Source organism: Prenolepis imparis, unplaced genomic scaffold (genome assembly GCF_030444845.1).
Source record: "Prenolepis imparis isolate NDT839.2.m4 unplaced genomic scaffold, iyPreImpa1.0 SCAF_273, whole genome shotgun sequence".
Classification (NCBI taxonomy): Eukaryota; Metazoa; Arthropoda; class Insecta; order Hymenoptera; family Formicidae; genus Prenolepis; species Prenolepis imparis.
Window position 1 is genome coordinate 26,117 of NW_028141431.1, and position 18,538 is coordinate 44,654.

Here is an 18,538-nt window from a genome sequence, read left to right on the forward strand (position 1 = left end):
CTCGTTCAGAATTTCAAGCCTTGGCTAAGGAAGCTCTTCGAGCGGCAAAAGAACGAGCAAAGAGCAAACTGCGTGGACCACGAACACGTGTGCAAAACCCGCAAAATCGGGATTTTTGGGCTAATGAACGAGGGGCAGAAGAAAATGATCAATAATGGTAATTAATGTACAATAAAAAAATAGTTATTAGACACACGTGCATGCAGATATGCAAAAATACATACGTACATTTACGTAATAATGGTAATTATTTATTTTGTGTAATTGCAGATACACTTTCAGAAAAACAACCGCGTTGTTGATGTTCAACAACGAACACAAGGATAACGGAGGGCGACAGAGGACCACGAAGAACACCGAAGAACGACGGAGGGCAGAGGAAGATGGAGAACGACGGAGGACAACGGAGAAGAAAAAAATCTGCATTTTTTAATGCAAACTATCTCAGTGGGACTAAAGCTATACGAAAAAGTATTCGGTCCTGAACTCAGCACATAAGATAGATTCAAGTAATCGTTATATCAAAACTGTTTTCCAAATTTATGTGATTCGGTAAAAGTAATTGTTATACGATTGATTTTGGAATTCAAAATCAGTTGATTCAACGTAACAATTATCTGAATCGAGTCACATATAAATTTTCATATCGTTCGGTATAATGATTAGTTGGACTTAATTTGGGACTGACACTTTCTTGCATAGTTCTGGTCGAGAACAATCGGCACTTTTCAGTGCCTATTTTTATTGATCCTACGGGGATCACCTTGGTTTCGCAATCGGCATTTTTCAATGCCAATTTTCAATAAAACTGTACTATATATTGTAATATTTGTGCAACTTTTCTATGATAATAACTGTTACAGTTTCTTTGATAGTTAATATTATAGAAAAGTTATTACATATATTACATTATTTTTCGTCTTTTTGTAACAATATGTATTTAAAAGTAACGCACAGGGTACGATCAAAAACATATTGTCTAAAAGACATTGCTTTTCTTTTTTCATTGTTTTATAATTTTTAATTTTGTGTTTTCTTCTGTTTAGGTCTGCTGGATTTAGAGAGATCCTATCGAGAAAGTAGATCTTTTTACTTTCGTGGCCGGGGGGAGGAAGATTTTTATTATTTTATATAAAAAATTTATATGATATACTGCCAATTTTATTATATGTTCGTTATAATTGTGTTTTATATAAGTATGCACAAGATGAATTGTACAATTAAATAAACCAATTTTTTTCTAAAAATAAAAAAAAATTAAAAATGTTATCTGGACGTGACGTCACAATTTAAATGCTACCAAACAACAGAGTCTGCCGCATTTCTGCTGCCAATCTGCCGGCAGGTTATATCAGCAGACTCTGCTCGATTTCTGTCGCCAGCCTGCCGTCAGTTACATCAACAGATTCTGTTCGATTTCTGCCGTCAATCTGTTGACTGATTATGTTGATTGGCTTTGTTGTATTTCTGTTGCCGTTCTGCCGGTTTTATATGATATATCAGAACCGGTATCAAATCTGTAATCAGTCTGTCGATAAATTTTGTAGCAGATTACTCGGCAAGATCTGCTTTAGCTGGTTTGGCTATTGGGGTATATTTCATCATGTTAAAGTTATAGAGTTTTATGTATATAGTAGGTATGTACAGGGTGTTGCGCTTGAATACACGGCAGTATGACGGGTTGTCTATCCCGTCGGGGTCCGATCGGTCGAGAAATACGCGTGCCGATATTATCGATGAATGCGTGCGCGGATAAAACAGAACAAGCGAGCATGCTGTATACGGCGCGAAGCCTACGAGTCGTAAGTTGTTTATCTCATAATCTGTGAACTCTCAACGCGCTTGTGCTAAATCCTTTTTTAGTGTAGTAACGGTGAGCTGAGGGAATAGCGGGAACTTGTAAGTATTAAAATTTTGTTCATAGTTTGAAGGAAATAATGTCACATACAAATAATATAAATAAATATAAATATAAATATAAATAATAATATAAATAATAATATTAATATAAATATAAATAATATTAATATTAATATAAATATAAATAATAGCAAAATAAGTAGCATAATAAATATTAGCATAATATTACTATGTTTGTTATAACGCGTTGCGTAACACGATTATTGCTCCTGTGTCCGATAATCACGTTAAACAGGAAAGCAGAAAAAGAAGTGTAATGGCTCGATACGGGAACGGCGAACTTACTGACATGGTGTTCATTTACGCGCAATATGAACGCAACGAAAGGCAAGCTGCAGCACTCTATGCAGCGCGTTTTCCGGAAAGGCGCCATCCACACTATAGCATTTTCAGACAATTAGAGCAACGGATGCGCAGATATGGATCACTGCATGCACCAAATCTAAGAATCAACATGCGTCGTAGAAATGACGAAACAATTAATGCAGTCAGGATGGCAGTGCTTGATAATCCGCATACAAGCACAAGAGCTATTGCAAGAGAACTGCAAATGAATCACACGACGGTACATCGTATTATAAAAAATCATTTGAGAATGCATCCTTACAAACGTCACACAACTCAATTGTTACGTCGTGAAGATTTCCTTCGTAGAGAGGCCTTCTGTGACTGGATATCTGAGCAGGTGAGCGGTGCATCAAAATTATATCAGAATGAAAGGAAAGAATTTAGCTAATGTAAAAGCTTATGTAATGTAATGTAATGTAATAATGGAATAATGATTTATTTGCAAATTGATATAGATAATGTCGAAAATGATGCTTTCTTAAGACAAATTTTATGGACGGACGAATGCACCTTCCATAGCGACGGTAAAGTGAATCGTCACAACGAGCATCATTACGCCGTAGAAAATCCACACTGCCGCAAAGAGGTGCATGTGCAGGGACGGTTCGCAGTTAATGTATGGGCATCGTTGATGATTATGTCATCGGCCCACATTTTTGCGAGACTATTAATGCGGAAAGTTATTCCGCATTTTTAGAAGGTCATCTACCTGGGTTGCTAGAAGATGTCCCGCTAGACATCCGTCAACGTATAATATTTCAACAGGATGGTCACCCGGCTCATACATCATATTTGGCGCGGACTCATTTGAATCGCACTTTCCCCAATCGATGGATAGGCATTCGAAGTCCTTTGTTTGAATGGCCTCCGCGTTCTCCGGATATGATTCCGATGGATTATTTTTTGTGGGGTTACCTCAAAGATCAAATATATTTAACATTACCGCGTACTAGAGAAGAACTTATCGATCGTATCCGACGAACAAGCGCTACGATAACACCTGCAATGTTATCAAAAGTACGCGAAAATTTTATGCGCCGAGTGGCTATTTGTCTGGAGAATAACGGTGGTTATTTTGAGCATTTGTTATAAATAAATGTATTTATAACAACGCCAAACGTGTTTTCCTTACTTATATCTGCTTTCCCCTCGCACTTTTGTCGATCTTGAAATACTGTTTACAAATTACATTGATGAGCAATTTAATAAATAGTATTGAATCTTGTGATCTAATTTTTCAACGAAAATGAATCTAAACCGACATATGAACGTAGGATGTCTCAAAAACTCCGCATTTTTCTCATCTTTCTCTCTACCTCCGTCACTTTTTCCATCGAATAAGTCCTTCATATTGTCCTCATTACAAACATTTCTTTGATCTAAAATCAAAGATTTAGTTTAACGCCTCAACGCGCTTTCCGGCGTGTGCAGCCGTGTTACGCAACGCGTTATAACAAACATAGTAATATTATGCTAATATTTATTATGCTACTTATTTTGCTATTATTTATATTTATATTAATATTAATATTATTATTTATATTTATATTAATATTATTGTTTATATTATTATTTATATTTATATTTATATTTATTTATATTATTTGTATGTGACATTATTTCCTTCAAACTGTGAACAAAATTTTAATACTTACAAGTTCCCGCTATTCCCTCAGCTCACCGTTACTACACTAAAAAAGGATTTAGCACAGGCGTGTTGAGAGTTCACAGATTATGAGATAAACAACTTACGACTCGTAGGGTTCGCACCGTATACAGCATGCTCGCTTGTTCTGTTTTATCCGCGCACGCATTCATCGATAATATCGGCACGCGTATTTCTCGACCGATCGGACCCCGACGGGATAGACAACCCGTCATACTGCCGTGTATTCAAGCGCAACACCCTGTATATGGCATTATAAAAAGTTTTATTACAAAGTTAAGTAAATATATAGTTAGGATTTTGTAATTTTCCAAAAAGGATGTTAATTATGTGTATATATATATATATATAGGGTGTCCCAGAACTGGCGAAGAAGCTTTTAATGACAGATTCTTCATGAAATTCTAAGTCGAAAAGTTCTTTACAAAAATGTGATCTAATGAATAGAATTTGAATGGTGAGGCATTGAAGTTGACGTATGGGAGCGCATGAAATTCGCGCGGTCAGGAGCGTAACGGCCAAGCTCGGCACGGGTACAACTTATAACTCGTGTGTCGCGCCGATGCGTGTTTATCGTTATTCTATAATATTCTGTTATTAATAATATGAATTAATTATTCTCATTAATAATAATATTTATCTTTATCAATTAATAATTTTGTGTACTTGACCTACTGGTTGAATATCCTTAAACTATGGGATATGCGAGATATTGATTAGACTAACTTAACAAATGACAAATTTAAAATAAATTAATAAATAACAAATTAATCATAATTTTATCAATTAATTAATTAATTACTCAAATAACTGAAATTAATAAATAATGAGTAAATAATATTGAAAAATAGAAAAAAATAAATAATTAATGAATAATTAAATAATAGTGTAATATTGAAATAAAGTTTCCGAGAAGAGTATAAAAAATTTCAAATAGTTTAAGGATATTCAACCAGTAGGTCAAGTACACAAAATTATTAATTGATAAAGATAAATATTATTATTAATGAGAATAATTAATTCATATTATTAATAACAAAATATTATAGAGTAACGATAAACACGCATCGGCGCGATACACGAGTTATAAGTTGTACCCGTGCCGAGCTTGGCCATTACGCTCCTGACCGCGCGAATTTCATGCGCTCCCATACGTCAACTTCAATGCCTCACCATTCAAATTCTATTCATTGGATCACATTTTTGTAAAGAACTTTTCGACTTAGAATTTCATGAAGAATCTGTCATTAAAAGCTTCTTCGCCAGTTCTGGGACACCCTTTATATATAGTTGATTATGGTGAGATATTTATGGTAATAATTATATGACGTATCAACAGAAATGACAGATTGAGGATCAATCAAATAATTTTCAGTTAGATTTATTTAATTTAAATTTTTTAAATTGTTGAAAATAAATAAAATTGGTAAGTTCAACATGTATACTTAAATTTTTGTTTATAAAGGTATTAGGGTTTTTGGTACTCGCCGTGACCATAGATTGTGACGTCAGAGGCAAGAAAATACACGTTGAAAATTTTTGCTTGCCGTTTTTTAGACAAAAAAATCTTTTGATGAAATCAATTTCAGATGATTTTAATACACTTTTAAAATACTCCGAAAACTATTTTTTTCCTTGACAGTTAATCAACGACCGTAAAATACTTGTGATATCAGACTATCAGACTTTGTCATGCGGAATGATTGCGCATGTGCAGGTGCAGGTTATATACCGATTAGGTCTCATAACACAGTCATTTTACAGCTGTTGATTGATTATAAAAGCAAAAAGGATAGTTTTTGGAGAATATTTTAAAAATGTTCCAAAGCCATCTAAAGTTATGTTTCATCAAAATATCTTTTTATCTAAAATGGCACTGTTAATATAGTTCACTAGGGTGGTGGTTAAACATACGAGAAAAAAGCTACGTGAAATTAATAGAAAACGATCAATTTATTAAATCACTTTCAACGAACTTTTACACGAGATAATCGAAGAAAGAATAGATGGAGCGGACACTGATATCAGTAAAGCGCGATGTTTATCGTACAAAGGTCGTGAAACGATTAACCGAGGGTTTTGCCGCTTAAAAGAATACGAATATAACATGTAATCGAGTCAGCTGTTTTGAACTGGGAAGTGAGCGCGAGGGGCGCGCGCGGTAAGACGCACGAAGCACGAAAAACCTCGTAAACACGACGGGCGCGGGATATATAGGTATATACATAGAGTGAATACAATACGCGAGCAGCTGATTTTGATTTAGTGAGATGTAAATGAGAATTATATGTGAAAACATGAATGCAAGCATAATGCGAAAAGAAAAGAATACAAGAAAAATTCTTAACATTACCGCCCGCCTTAGGAGTGTTGTAACGTCAATGAGCACAAAAAAAATGAAGAGCGATGAATAATTACAATGAGAATGCGATACAATTGAGATTTTGAAAGATGAGATGAATTAAAAAAGAAAGAGAAAAAAAATTAAGTTGTGACGGGGAGCGGAATTAATTTAACAATCGGCCGTTTAAACTCAGACGCGGAGGTGCGAACCGTAACGACGCGTACGCGTCCGTCGTTTCCCGGATGCGTAGCTGTCACGCGCGCGAGAGGCCACTTCGCGGGTGGATATCGTTCGTCCAAGACAAGAACAAGATCTCCGATTTGTAGCGGTCGTGTGGAGAGATGCCACTTGTTCCGGGTTTGAAGTCGTTGGAGATATTCCGTTGACCACCGAGACCAGAATTTATCCATCGTTTGGCGAACAAGTTGCCAACGGGATAGCCTTGATGTTGGAATCTCATTTAGTGACGGCTCTGGTAGGACGATGATTGGCTCGCCGATGAGAAAATGCGCTGGAGTGAGCGCGCTGACGTCTGCCGGGTCATCGGATAGCGCGCAAAGCGGTCTGGAGTTGAGCACCGCCTCGATTTGAATAAGAAGTGTGCTGAACTCTTCATAGGTCAGCACGGAGTCGCTTCAGATGGAACTTCGTAGACTTTACTGCGGCTTCCCACTTGCCTCCGAAATGTGGAGAGGAAGGAGGGTTGAATCTCCACTCCGTTCCGTCAGCGGCAAGCAAGTGAGCAAGCTCTGCGACTTCTCGAGATGCGAAATCGAAGAGTCGTCGGAGTTCAGCGTCTGCTCCGACGAAATTCGTTCCGCAGTCGCTGATGAGTGTCGTACAGCGTCCTCGTCGTCCAATGAATCGGCGGTAGGTGGCGAGGAAACCTTGCGTCGAATAATCCGTCGCCAGATCCAAATGTACTGCTGAAGTGGAGAAGCAGACGAAAACGATGAGGTACGCTTTGTATGACCTCGACGCTCGACCTCTCCAGGTTCGGAGAGTGTAAGGTCCGGCGTAGTCCACTCCAGAGGTTAGAAATGGGCGCGTTGGTGTAACTCGTGATGATGGAAGAGACCCCATCATCTCTTGCGCAGTTGCAGCGCGATGGCGAGCGCATTTGACGCAGCGGTGTATTAAAGCGCTGACTAGAGCGCGTCCTCCCAGGATCCAGTATTGTTGGCGCAGCGTGGCTAAAATGACTTGGGTACCGCCATGGAGAGTTCGATCGTGAATATCTGAAATAAGAAGACGAGACAACACAGCATCGCGAGGAAGGATCGCTGGATGTCGTCCGTCTGGGTCGAGAAGTGAGTTCTTAAGACGTCCTCCAACACGAAGGATTCCATCAGCGTTCACGAATGGAGCCAACTTGAGAAACGGATGAGATCTCGGCAGTGGCGTTTTAAGGGTGCACACCTCAAGCTCGTGCGAGTAGTAGGCTTGCTGGGTGTGTTTTATCCAAAACGTTCGAGCGGTGTGGATCTCGTCCGGGTGGAGAATTCGAGAACAGTGACGATCGGTCCTTTTGGCTACTGCACGGCTGCGCAGGATCCATGCCGTGACATGAAGAAGTCGAGTGAGGCTAGAAAAACGCTCGATTAGATCCCAGCAAGAGGCAGGAGTACTTACTGCGACTGCTAAGACCCTGTGAGATCGTCTTTCCTCCATATTAACATCATCATCAATAGGAGGAGATGTTGATGGCCACCCTACTGAAGGACCCTGAAGCCAGACAGGTCCACGCCACCACAGTTCGTGTGATTGAAGCCGCCTTGGAGAGAGCCCTCGAGAGATACAGTCGGCTGGATTTTCATAGCCAGATATATGATGCCATCGTGCGTTTGGTGCGAGCTCCTTGATAGCAGCGACTCGGTTGGCGACAAACTCCTGCCACTGCGATGGATGTCCGCGAATCCACGCGAGACAGACGCTTGAGTCGACCCACAGATGAGCTGGAACGTGTTGATAGTTGAGAATTGAGCGAACACGAGCCAGAAGACGAGCCAGAAGACGAGCCATGAGAACAGCTGCTGTAAGCTCCAGCCTAGGTATTGTTTGCTTTTTGAGCGGAGCCACCTTGCTCTTAGCCACCAGCAAGGTGACCTTGGCATCTGCGAAATTAGAGATGGAGCGGATATATAGCACTGCTCCGAGTGCGTCCTGCGATGCATCTGAGAATCCATGAAGCTCGAGACCTTGGCTGCTGGATGATGTGCCGAGCCATCGAGGAATTGAAAATTCGGAGACTCCTCGGAGATCCTCATCGAAGCGCTTCCATTCTTGGATGAGAGATTGTGGCAGGGTATCATCCCATCCGAGATTTGATCTCCACAAGTTCTGGATGAAGACCTTGCCGATGATTGTAACTGGAGAGAGCCAACCGAGTGGATCAAAAAGTTGAGCGACGCGGGATAGAGTGGCCCTCTTCGTAAACTTGATGATCGGATCGGAGTTGCTGACTTTGAACTTGAAGGCGTCAGAAGCTGGATGCCACGTGAGACCTAAAGTGCGAGCCTCAGATTGCAACTCTCGAGTTGAGGTGAGCGCTGACGAGTCAGAGAGCTTCTGCAAGATCTCCTCACAGTTGGCTGACCATTTCTGCAGCTTGAAACCGCCCGTCTTGAAGAGCTGCACTAATTGAATGGCCTTGGATTGTGCATCCTGTGGATTGTCGGCACCTGAAAGCACATCGTCGACGTACATGGCCTTGCGTACGATCTCCGATGTCTGAGGAAAGGCGAGTTCCTCGTCCGTTGCGAGTTGCTGTAGAGCTCGCAGAGCCAAATAAGGCGCACAGGTTAAGCCATAAGTGACTGTCGTGAGCTGATAGCTTCGAGGCGAGTCGGTCGTGCTCCACAGGATCTGTTGAAATTGTCGATCTTCTTGGTGTATCACGATTTGCCGGTACATCTTCTCGATGTCCGCGGCAAATGCGAAGGCGTGCGTTCTCCAGCGGAGGATGACGGCGTCGAGATCCTGCTGGAGCTTAGGACCAGCGTGCAGACAATCGTTCAATGACACTCCTGTAGAAGTGCGAACTGAGCCGTTAAATACTACTCGCAATTTGGTTGTCGAGCTTGTTTCACGCAGCACTCCATGATGCGGCAGATGTATGATGGGCTGAGAAGATGATGAAGATGGCGTCATATGACCCAGAGCTTCGTATTCCTCCATGAAATCGGTGTACAGTTGACCGAAGGCTGCTTCACTTTGGATGCGTTGACGCATGCGAGCGAAAGATCGTCGAGCGGCAGGTAGAGAATCGCCAAGATTGTTGTTTGAAGATCGGAAGGGCAGTCGAACTGTATATCGCCCTGTCTCATCTCGCGAATGTGTATTGCGATAATGATCTTCGCAAGCCTGTTCGTCTGGAGTGAGGCTTGGAAGGATTGAAGAACGGATATCTTCCTGCTCCCAGAACCGTTGAAGAGCATCCTGGAGATCCACTTCTTGAGGTTGACAGCAAGAGACAACGTACGACGAGCGACACGAGGTGGGTTGAGCGTGGACTGGACCAGAAACAATCCAACCTAATGAGGTGTGTTGAGCGACGGGCGCGCTGAGTGGTCCACGTCGGATCTCGCCGAGCAACAAAGTACCGTACACGTCGGCGCCGAGGATGATGTCGATCGGTCCTGGTGACGCGAAATCAGGATCAGCCAGTTGCAAATGATTGAGATGACTCCACGAGGCCGTCACTGGACTTGCAGGTATCCGACCGGTAACTTTCGGAATGACGAAGGCCGACACGGAGAGTTCGATAGACGGATCGTAGTGTGAGCGAAGCGTCAAGGCTACCACGCCTCGAGACGATCCGATATGCTGAGCGCCGACGCCCATGATTGGCACAGAAGCTCGAGCACGAGGAAGATGCAGCAGCTGGATCAAGGACTCCTTGATGAGCGATATCTCTGAGCGAGCCCTGATCGAGAAGCGCTCTTAATTTAATGCTAGCTCCTCTGGAATTCACAAGAGTGACACAAGCAGTCGCTAGAAGTACCTGAGTACGTTCAAGGTGAGCGGCAGCGGTGTGTGAATGCACAGCGGCCGTCGTAGAAGATCCTGAAGACTTTGAGACCGGTGCTGATTCCGTAGTCGGAGCGCTCGTTGAGGTACTTGCGACGGGAGAGACTTGGTTGTGAGTTGTCACATCACGATGCAGAAGATTGTGATGCTGCGACTTACATTTCCAGCAGCGTTTAAGCGACTGACACTCATTGAGCCTGTGAGCGCCGAGACAATTAAAACAAAGCGACTTCTTGCTAACGATGTCTTGTCGCTCAGCTAATGACTTCGATGCGAAATCTGAACATAATGAGATGTAATGTGAGGCACCACAGCAGGAGCAGCTAGTAGAATTTACTACGGCCGCGTGAGCTCGGGTTGAGGTCTTCGGCTTCTGGCTTGACTTCTGCGATGCTGAAGTCGTGGCTTGAGCGCGTGATTGTACGGATTCGAGAGCGCGAACGCGTTTTTCAAGGAAGAGCTCCAGCTGATCAAACTTCGCGAACTCATGCGAAGTTCCTTGATCGAGCTCCCATTCTTCAAGCGTCCTTGCATCGAGTCGTCGGGTGATGAAATACACGATGATGACATCTCGTTGCTGTTCAGGTGTGCCGAGTGATTGCAAGGCTCCGAGAACTTCCTTTACGGTAGCGAGCATGGATTTGAGTTCAGTACTTGACTTCTGAGCGATCGGTTTGATGCTGAAGAGCCGATCGAGATACGTCGTGAGGATGACGCGTTTGTTGTCATATCGCGCTGTGAGCGCATCCCAGGTGCGTGAGAAATTTTCCGATGTCACTGGAATATTCGCAATGTATCGTGCTGCTTCGCCTGTCACTTGTGACTTGAGATAATGCAGCTTTTCGACCGCTGAAATATCCGTATTGAAAATCACCATTGACTTGAATAGATCACGGAAGGACGGCTACTCGTGATATTCTCCAGCAAACTTGGGCAAGCTGATCTTCGGCAATGCTCGACAGATGCTTGAATTTGGCTTAGATCCGCCGGAATCGTCTGATTTCGTCGTGAGAGTGTCGCGGAGAACCATGATATTCGCCCGAGATTGGCAGTAAGCCTCTTCGCATGTTGAGTAGAGATCATCCGTAAAATATGTACGCTTACTTATCTCTTCCGTCAAAGCGCCGACAAGTTTGTCATGGTTTTCGTGAAATCGCTCCCAGTTGGCTTCGAGTGATTTGAGGCGAGTGTCAAGATAATGACGTTTGACCTTGTCACTTCCTAGTTTCTTCACGTTATCATAAGATCGAGCGATGAGGCCGTAAAGATTATTTTGTTTTTCCACAACAGAGCCGAAAGTTGCCATCGTGAATAACGAGCGTACAAGGTCACAAAACCACCGAAAAATTTAAACAATTTTTAACCGTCACTGATAGTCAAGCACACTAGAAAAGTCACTGTCGGGAGGTGTGCGAAAGGTGCAACTGTCACTGCACGATAGAGCGCGAGAGATAATGTATGAGCGCGAAAGCACCGCGAGAGAGAATGTATTTGGGCGCGAGAACGCGCAAGAGAAAATGTATGTAAGCGCGAGAGAGCGCGAGATATAGAGTATGTGAGTGCGAGAGAGCGCGAGAAATACACTTGAGAGAGGCGCGAGAGAAGCGCGAGAGACACTGTATCCACGCACGAGAGAAGCGCGAGAAAAGCGCTAGAGACACTATAGATAACCGCGAAAGAAGCGAGAGAGAGAATCGCTGATTGATTTTGATGTCGCGACGAACGATCGAAAATCAACGAACGATTAGCATTCGCACTGAGATTATCAAACTTAATATCCGGCTCGAAGGACCATAAATGTTAATATAGTTCACTAGGGTGGTGGTTAAACATACGAAAAAAAAGCTACGTGAAATTAATAGAAAACGATCAATTTATTAAATCACTTTCAACGAACTTTTGTACACGAGATAATCGAAGAAAGAATAGATGGAGCGGACACTGATATCAGTAAAGCGCGATGTTTATCGTACAAAGGTCGTGAAACGATTAACCGAGGGTTTTGCCGCTTAAAAGAATACGAATATAACATGTAATCGAGTCAGCTGTTTTGAACTGGGAAGTGAGCGCGAGGGGCGCGCGCGGTAAGACGCACGAAGCACGAAAAACCTCGTAAACACGACGGGCGCGGGATATATAGGTATATACATAGAGTGAATACAATACGCGAGCAGCTGATTTTGATTTAGTGAGATGTAAATGAGACTTATATGTGAAAACATGAATGCAAGCATAATGCGAGAAGAAAAGAATACAAGAAAAATTCTTAACAGGCACGTAAAAATAAATTTTCAGCGTGTATTTTGCAGATACAGCGTATTAATCTAAATAAAAAAATTATTTTACGATTTACGATTTTCGCAATAATGAGAAATTAATTTTTAAAAATCGGCCAATTTGCGCGAATATAAATGCACGATGAGAAAAGAGAAAAGGCAGCCCATTATTCTCTCTCGAGGACGTGAAGACGTGTTAAAGATCGCTCCTCAAAAGTGATATCTTTTTAAGCGGTTAAATAGCTAGGAGTGTCATAAAAAGTTTCTCAATCCAAGGCGGCATAGACCGGCAATAGCCGTGAGCATTACTTAGCCGAAATGTACTGAGTTGTGGGCGTGAGAAGTGCGTTACTTACTCGGCACACCGAAATTTCATATGACAGTTAAAGATATTAAAGACGGACAAAGAGTGTTGACGTGAGATGTAAAGTGAGATAGAGATGATTAGCTTGTTTATGCTTATACAGTCGATCGGGTATATACTTAGTATATACTAATGTCTATGTCATCGATCAATAATACTGAGATCATCGATTGTGACTATGCCGAGTATCGATGTTCTGCATGTAAGAAAGAAATAAAAAGTTTAGCAGTTCAATGCAAGAAATGTATTAAACTATTTTACCATCCTGGATGTGCGAGTAAACATAGAGTATATAATAAAAACAAAGAACTAGTGAAATGTACGGGCCCATATAATCAAGTGACAGTCGGAAGCGACAAAGAAGAAATGAAGAGAAAAACAGTAACAACGTGTAGCAGTAGAGAGAGACAGGGATCTACGGGATCAAATGGATCAATAGCTGGAACGCCGGGGGGTACAACTGTGCATCCTTCTGGCATAGACGTAAAAATAGATTGGTTAGTAAGATCAATTAAAGAAATAAAAGATGAAATGATATACAAAAGCGAAATTAAGAATTATATGAAGGAAATATTATGTGAAGAAATGAGTAATATAAAACGAGAAATAGACGAGTTAAAAAATAATATACAGGAAGCACTTGGGGGAACTGCAGGAGAACCGCAAAGAAAATATGCTGAGGTAGTACAAAAAAAAGAGAAGAAAGAAAATGTCATAATCATTAAACCTAGGAAGGAGCAGGAGAGTGAAACCACTAAGAGAATGGTCAAAGAAAAAATAGACATAAAATCTTGGCAGTTGGAGTTACAAAACTTAGAGCTGGAAATAATGGATCGGTTATCCTTGGATGCGAAAGTATGGATGAGATAAGAAAATTGAAAGACACAGTTCAAATTAAACTTGGAGAGGACTATAATGTAACGGAAACTAAGCTAATAAAGCCGAAATTAAAAATCATAAATGTAGGTGCTGAAGAAATCAATTTAGATGAAGACACCTTGGCTAACACAATTATGAGACAGAATGAAATTGATGGAAATAGAGCAGGATTTCATATGAAAGTGATTAAGAAAATTGCTAGAGAAGAAAAAGATGCTAAACAACCTAAAGGAAGAAGAAGAGAAGGCGGCTCGGTACTGATTGAAGTAGATAAAATAACTCATGAATTGATATTACGAAAAGAGAAATTAAATATAGGATGGAAAAAATGTTTGGTTTATGAGCATGTTTATGTTAAAAGGTGTTACAAGTGCTGGGGTTATAATCACATCGCGAGAAACTGCACTAGGCAAGACACATGCAACAAATGTGCAGGTATGCACAATTCGAGCGAATGTACTACATTAACTAAAAAATGTATAAATTGTATGCACTGTTTACGCCGCGGCACGTAACCACTACACGACACGGCACGATACGACACCAGCTTGACCGAGAAGTATCACAATTATAACGGACTACCTGAGTGGCGGCTTACAATGAATTTGTCGGTAGCTGTTGGATCCTCTTCTGGTTCGCCCGCTCGGTAGCTCGGATCACCAGACAGTCGTAGAATTAATTTATGTACCGTTTCGTCCCGTATAATACCGTATCGTGCCGCTTCCGGAAAAGCACTCGTATCGAGATGCGACCTATCGATTCATTGTAGAGTACCGGGAGTAACGGAATTTGTGCGAGAGTGCGCTCTGCGAGTTATTGATTACCGTACCGTTAACTAAAACTCGGCGAGAATCGCATAAATGTTCGCGAAATTACCGTATACCGTTCCGATATCACTTCCGTAACGATTCAGATGATATGATGTTTGTTTGACCTTCGGGTCGGAAAGTGTTGTCGAATTCCGGTCCGACGCGCGTTATCCGAGTCCGCTAAGGAATGTGCTAGTTTTTTTGTACCGCGTGTATGTCGACTACCGGGTATCGTTTTCCACGATGCTTACGAAAACATTCTACATAAAATTTAATTTTATTTCATAAAATACATTGTATTACATATAACATTATTTTTGAAAAATCATTACTTATGTAACGAATGGTGACATTTATTTTTATCATCATTGAAATAATTATATTTTACTTAATGTTAAAGTTCTATAAAAAAAAATACTGGATACTATATATAGTCTCTAGAAGAGTATATATATATATATATATATATATAAAATAATACTTTCGAAATATTATAACGTTTAAATAACACGAAAGTAAAACTACTTATAACGAAACATTGTGAACGCGTTAAAAAAAATTTTTTTTTTGTATTATAATTATTTTCACATATTATTTAATGAAATGGAAAAGAATCATTATTTTCGAATCATTTTGCGTGGTGGTAATCCTAAATCTTCATTGGATGTTTTTTTTACAATTGGTCTTGTACCCAACAATAATTGTTGTAGAGATAACTTTTCCTCTCCTATTTGCTTTATGTCTGTTGAATGATCAACCTCCAAGTAAAATACGTCATCTAAATGATAAAATTATAATATTAATGACAGTTATATAGTTATTATATTTTTAGAAATTTTAAAACTTTTTCACATAGCTTACTCATAATTTTTACATATCCTTTCATTTCAATCATTTGCCCCTTGTCGAAGTAGACATCATTATCATAATTAACTATTTGTATCTCTAATTTATACGTCTTATCTGTAATGGATCCGCAGCCTATTGTTTTAAAACTATTTGAAAACTTATTGAAATTCGTTTTAATGTATCCACGTATAACTGAAAAAAATTTTATTAATTTTTAGTTTATCACAAGACTGTATTATAACGAATTGACTTATAGAAAATATTTAAATCCCATAATTATAAAAATCAAATAGCATAAAAATAAGAAATTATGTAAAAAATATGTATATAAAAGATTTGTAAAACATATAGTTACATATTTATACGTACATTTGCATACAAATGTTCATCGATATATAAGAAATACCGGATTATAGTATAAAGTATATTATATACATATAAACACTTACTAATGCATGCATTAAGATGTTGAGATACATCACACAATTCCACTAATTGTGGTTGCACCGCTTGAATGTTTTTTTTTAGGTCAAAATTACCCAATGTATTTATCGTCGTGTTGGAACGAATAATTAATTCGTATTGAAGAGTCCCTTGGTTGAATTCAGGTATTTTTAGCCTTTTAGCCTTGGCACCATCAATATGCACAATCTGCAAAATTAACAAATATTATTAAATTAAATATATTAAATTAATATTATTCTAATACTACTGTTTTATATGTACTTTATTGGAATAAAAATTTTTTTAAAAAATATTACAACAAAATGATAATAAAAATAATAATTTTAATGTTATAAAAAATAAATTAAATAAAAATGTATCACTTACTCGATTTGGTTGTATATGAAAATTTATACGATCAATTTCTTCGTTCCAGGCAACAACTTGAATGCGATGTTTACTGTTGTTGTTCACCAGAAACTTTAACAATCTATAATGTTGGGATTTACCAACTATCTTCGGACCATCAATTTCATCGATATATCCAACAATTTCTCTAAATAAATTTTTTATTAAAATTAGTAATATAATAATATTTTAATTTGTTTTAATTATCAAGATAAAATATTAAATAATATGTTCTTTTATTTGTTAATTACAATAAAAGATAATTATTTTTTATTTAAGAAAGAATCAAATATATATACATAATGTGATCACAACAATTGTTAATAAATAGTCCAAAAGAAATTTTGAAGGTTATTGTGACATAAAAATTTTGATATTAAATATATTTGTATCAAAACTATATTAATTTAGAAATGAGATATTTTAATTAAATTATTCTAATAACATGCTTTAAAAAACAATACATTATTAACGAAAGTGTATTAAATATCATTTATTGATAATATTTTTCCAATGGTAGATTTGATAATTACATGTGGTTATATAATTTCTGATAATGTAAATTTTAAAAACAATTCATTATATTGTAGTATATTTCGTTATTAAATTTTTCGTTTAAATTAATCTCATAAATATTCTATTAACTGATATGATAATACATTTAAGACATAGAGGTAAAAATTTGCATAATAATTATACAATTAAATAAAAAATTATATTATATTAAGTATAAATTAAAAATATAAAGACTCACACAGTAGAATCTTCGAATTGTATCGATTCCAACATTTCATCCGACGCCAAATATATCGTCTCTAAAACATCATTTTGATTGAGAAAAGTAATTTCCTGCCTGTTGACTTCCACATCATTACTTCGATTTGGAGTAAAAGTTTCCTTCTTGTTGCTGTTTTCCGAATTATTTTCTTCATTTAATGTTTCCTGCTGTATGTTAAGTATTCTGTAAATGAGTCGCGTATATCAATACAATATCAATATGATTAATAAAATATATTTTATAAAACTTTTATGTCACGAAGTTATAAGCTCTTGCATTTAAATTATTTCAAAGATTATTATATTGCGAACTTTAAGAAAGAATCGGTAAAATAGAATCTTTTTTATATGAGAAAGCAATTATAAAAATAACTTAAATTATTACGAAAAAGCTATCAATCGATTTTAACTAACAAAATTAGCTATTCTCTAACAATAATTTAAAAATTTATAAATAAAAAATGAAAATATTAATAAAAATGAATATATTAATAAATTTACTTGTTAAGAGAGGATTCCTTTAAATTAATTTGCGACGAATGTTTATTTCCATTATTTTTTTTCTTATCCTTTTGATGTTGGTTAACTTTTTCCATTTTTTCTTTCTATCCCTTTTTCTTCTTCGCTCCTTTATTTAAAACTAAAACAAAAACGTATACTATAATATATCGCATAAAGTGTAATTCCCTATTAAAAATAGAAATCAAATCGCAAGAATTTTATAAGAGAGCAATATCAATATCGAACAAAATTTTTAAAAATTACAATTTAAAATATAAAAAATAATTAAGCAATGTAATAATTATTAAATTTGTTTATAGTGTATAATTTATAACATAATTATTAAAAATATATCAATAATTTAGCTCACCTCTTTGAACCTCCTGCAGGTTTGAGAAGATACGTTGCTATGTACAGAGAGTAACATATTTTGTTTTATCGTTGCTATAGAAAATTCGATGAAAAAGAGAGATATGTTAAGGTTGTGTTTTAAAATTTATTAATTTTATGTCTAATCAAAGTTATGTTCCCAAATTTCCATCAATACTAAAAATCTATAACATGTGTGACGTGAATTATAGATTTTCAATACTAATAGCGAATTTTCGAACACAACTTTAACATCATCGAATTTTCTATAGCAACGATAAAACAAAATATGTTACTCTCTGTACATAGCAACGTATCTTCTCAAACCTGCAGGAGGTTCAAAGAGGTGAGCTAAATTATTGATATATTTTTAATAATTATGTTATAAATTATACACTATAAACAAATTTAATAATTATTACATTGCTTAATTATTTTTTATATTTTAAATTGTAATTTTTAAAAATTTTGTTCGATATTGATATTGCTCTCTTATAAAATTCTTGCGATTTGATTTCTATTTTTAATAGGGAATTACACTTTATGCGATATATT

At 37.8% G+C, this 18,538-nt stretch overlaps 1 protein-coding gene and 1 long non-coding RNA gene across 2 annotated transcripts; one reads left to right on the plus strand and one right to left on the minus strand.

The window, feature by feature from the left end:
* Positions 1-9: 9 nt before the first annotated feature.
* Positions 10-1,220, plus strand: LOC145948186 (uncharacterized). Its single transcript, XR_014427293.1, has 3 exons — positions 10-157; positions 271-509; positions 1,047-1,220. It is a non-coding gene; the product is annotated as an uncharacterized LOC145948186 (long non-coding RNA).
* Positions 1,221-6,890: 5,670 nt separating this feature from the next.
* Positions 6,891-11,184, minus strand: LOC145948192 (uncharacterized). Its single transcript, XM_083057930.1, has 2 exons — positions 10,282-11,184; positions 6,891-10,175 (listed from the first exon to the last, which is right to left on the minus strand). Exons 1-2 carry the CDS (start codon positions 11,182-11,184, stop codon positions 6,891-6,893), a joined length of 4,188 nt encoding a protein of 1,395 aa, XP_082914056.1.
* Positions 11,185-18,538: the final 7,354 nt, after the last annotated feature.